We start from the raw sequence: 1,599 nt of genomic DNA, 5'->3' as shown, positions 1-1,599 counted from the left end.
CTCACCTCCTCTCTCTCTGTATCGTCATCTCGCTTCGCGCGGTGTGGAGGTGGCTGCCGGGGCGCGGTCGGCTTGGGACTCTTCCTTTTGTGAGGGTGGGCTCTCATTTGCGGGTGCTGCGATTACTTCGTTCTCCATCTCTCCCCCGCGTTATATCTTGCCAACTGGCTCTCTCCTCTTGCCAAGTTCCCTCATTGAGCACTGCGCTCAATGCATGGGCGCCTCGCTCTCTCTACTAACTCATGTGTAACGGCATCGCCGCAAAGGCGAAGTGTACGACGAAGGGGAGCGAGCATCCCTTCGCAGCAGCACGCGTAGCCCTCCTTTCCAGGTTTAAGTCTGTGGTGTGCCGCTCCTCGGTGATGCGGGTGTGGTCAGTCTCGCAGGTTCCGCCGCATCTCCTGGTCTTTTCTTTCCCCGTCTCCACGTCGTATCGTTTCCTTTCGAGCATTTCTGTGGCACCTGTGCGCCCATGTACGCGTCCCCCTCAGGCGTTGGGTTTGTGGCGAAAACGAAGCTGCGTGCGCGTGCACACACGTCAGGGCACCACACAGCAAAAAAAGAGTAGAGAACGACAGAGCGCGCCTCAACCTCTGGTGAGGGCTACCGTATCTCCATCAATCTCTGTGGTGAGGACTAGACCGACTGCGGTGCCGTTGGCGATGCCACTTTCATCAGCAGCAAGACCATCCTATCGTGCGAGCTTATCTTCGCAGCGGCTCTTTCGTCTTCCGGGTATTTGTTCAACCTCCACTAGCGGTCTCACGTGCTGCCGCCAGGTTCACATCGGGCACTCCACCGACGTGCACCGGTGGCGCAACCCAGAGAAGGAGGAGGTGCAGCGGCAGTTCCGCGGTGGGGTGAAACTGGGAAGTCACATAGCCAAGGTTCGCGAGCAGCAGGCAAAGGAGAGGGAGCTCATTGAGCAGGACAAGTTCACGGACTGGCGTCTGGTCTACAACTATTCCATCGGCGCGGCTCTGCTGCTTATTGGACTGAACGTGATTCTTGCCTTTGTGGAGCCGAATCCATCACCCGAGTACGTCCCCTACACTGAATCAGTGGTGCCGGCGTCCAACGTCAGCGATACGATGGCGGAGTCGGGTCAGGCGCCGTTGAGTGATGCGGGGCCCGCGAGACGTACTTGAGGAGATACCTGCTAGGCAGAAAGCACAGATGGAAGCCCGCTGTGTGGCGCTTGCCCTGGGCGAAGAAGTGATGTAAGAGGCAGAACGAGAACTCGCGGAGGGGGAGGGGGTGGACAGGCTTTTCTACGAGGCGTCGAATGGTCCGGGCGTCTCCCTCCCCCCCCCACTTACGTTGCCTGTCACCTCTCATCCTTTGAGCCGTGACGTGTTTCCCTCGCTCACGCTCTCTTCTTTGTGGTTTCGCCTGTGTCGAGCGTAGACGAATGCACACCCACACACATACGCGTATAGTTACCCGCAGAGCGCAGGTCGGCACATGCGACCGAAAAGAAAAGAGCAGATTCGAAAAAGAGCAAGGGTGATGGCACACATCGTGTCAACCATCGCCCACCCTTCAACACACATGGCTAACGTGCGCTTACCTGCCGATTCGCGTGAGAGCAAAGAGAAA

At 58.1% G+C, this 1,599-nt stretch overlaps 1 protein-coding gene across 1 annotated transcript; it reads left to right on the top strand.

Moving 5' to 3' along the window:
• Positions 1-242: 242 nt before the first annotated feature.
• On the top strand, positions 243-1,148 carry LINJ_29_1580 (conserved hypothetical protein; the record flags this gene model as incomplete). The annotated part of the gene is made up of 1 exon (XM_001466642.1): positions 243-1,148. One exon carries the CDS (start codon positions 243-245, stop codon positions 1,146-1,148), a length of 906 nt encoding a protein of 301 aa, XP_001466679.1.
• Positions 1,149-1,599: the final 451 nt, after the last annotated feature.

Source organism: Leishmania infantum, chromosome 29 (genome assembly GCF_000002875.2).
Source record: "Leishmania infantum JPCM5 genome chromosome 29".
Classification (NCBI taxonomy): domain Eukaryota; phylum Euglenozoa; class Kinetoplastea; order Trypanosomatida; family Trypanosomatidae; genus Leishmania; species Leishmania infantum.
This window is presented reverse-complemented; position numbering and strand designations above follow the sequence as displayed.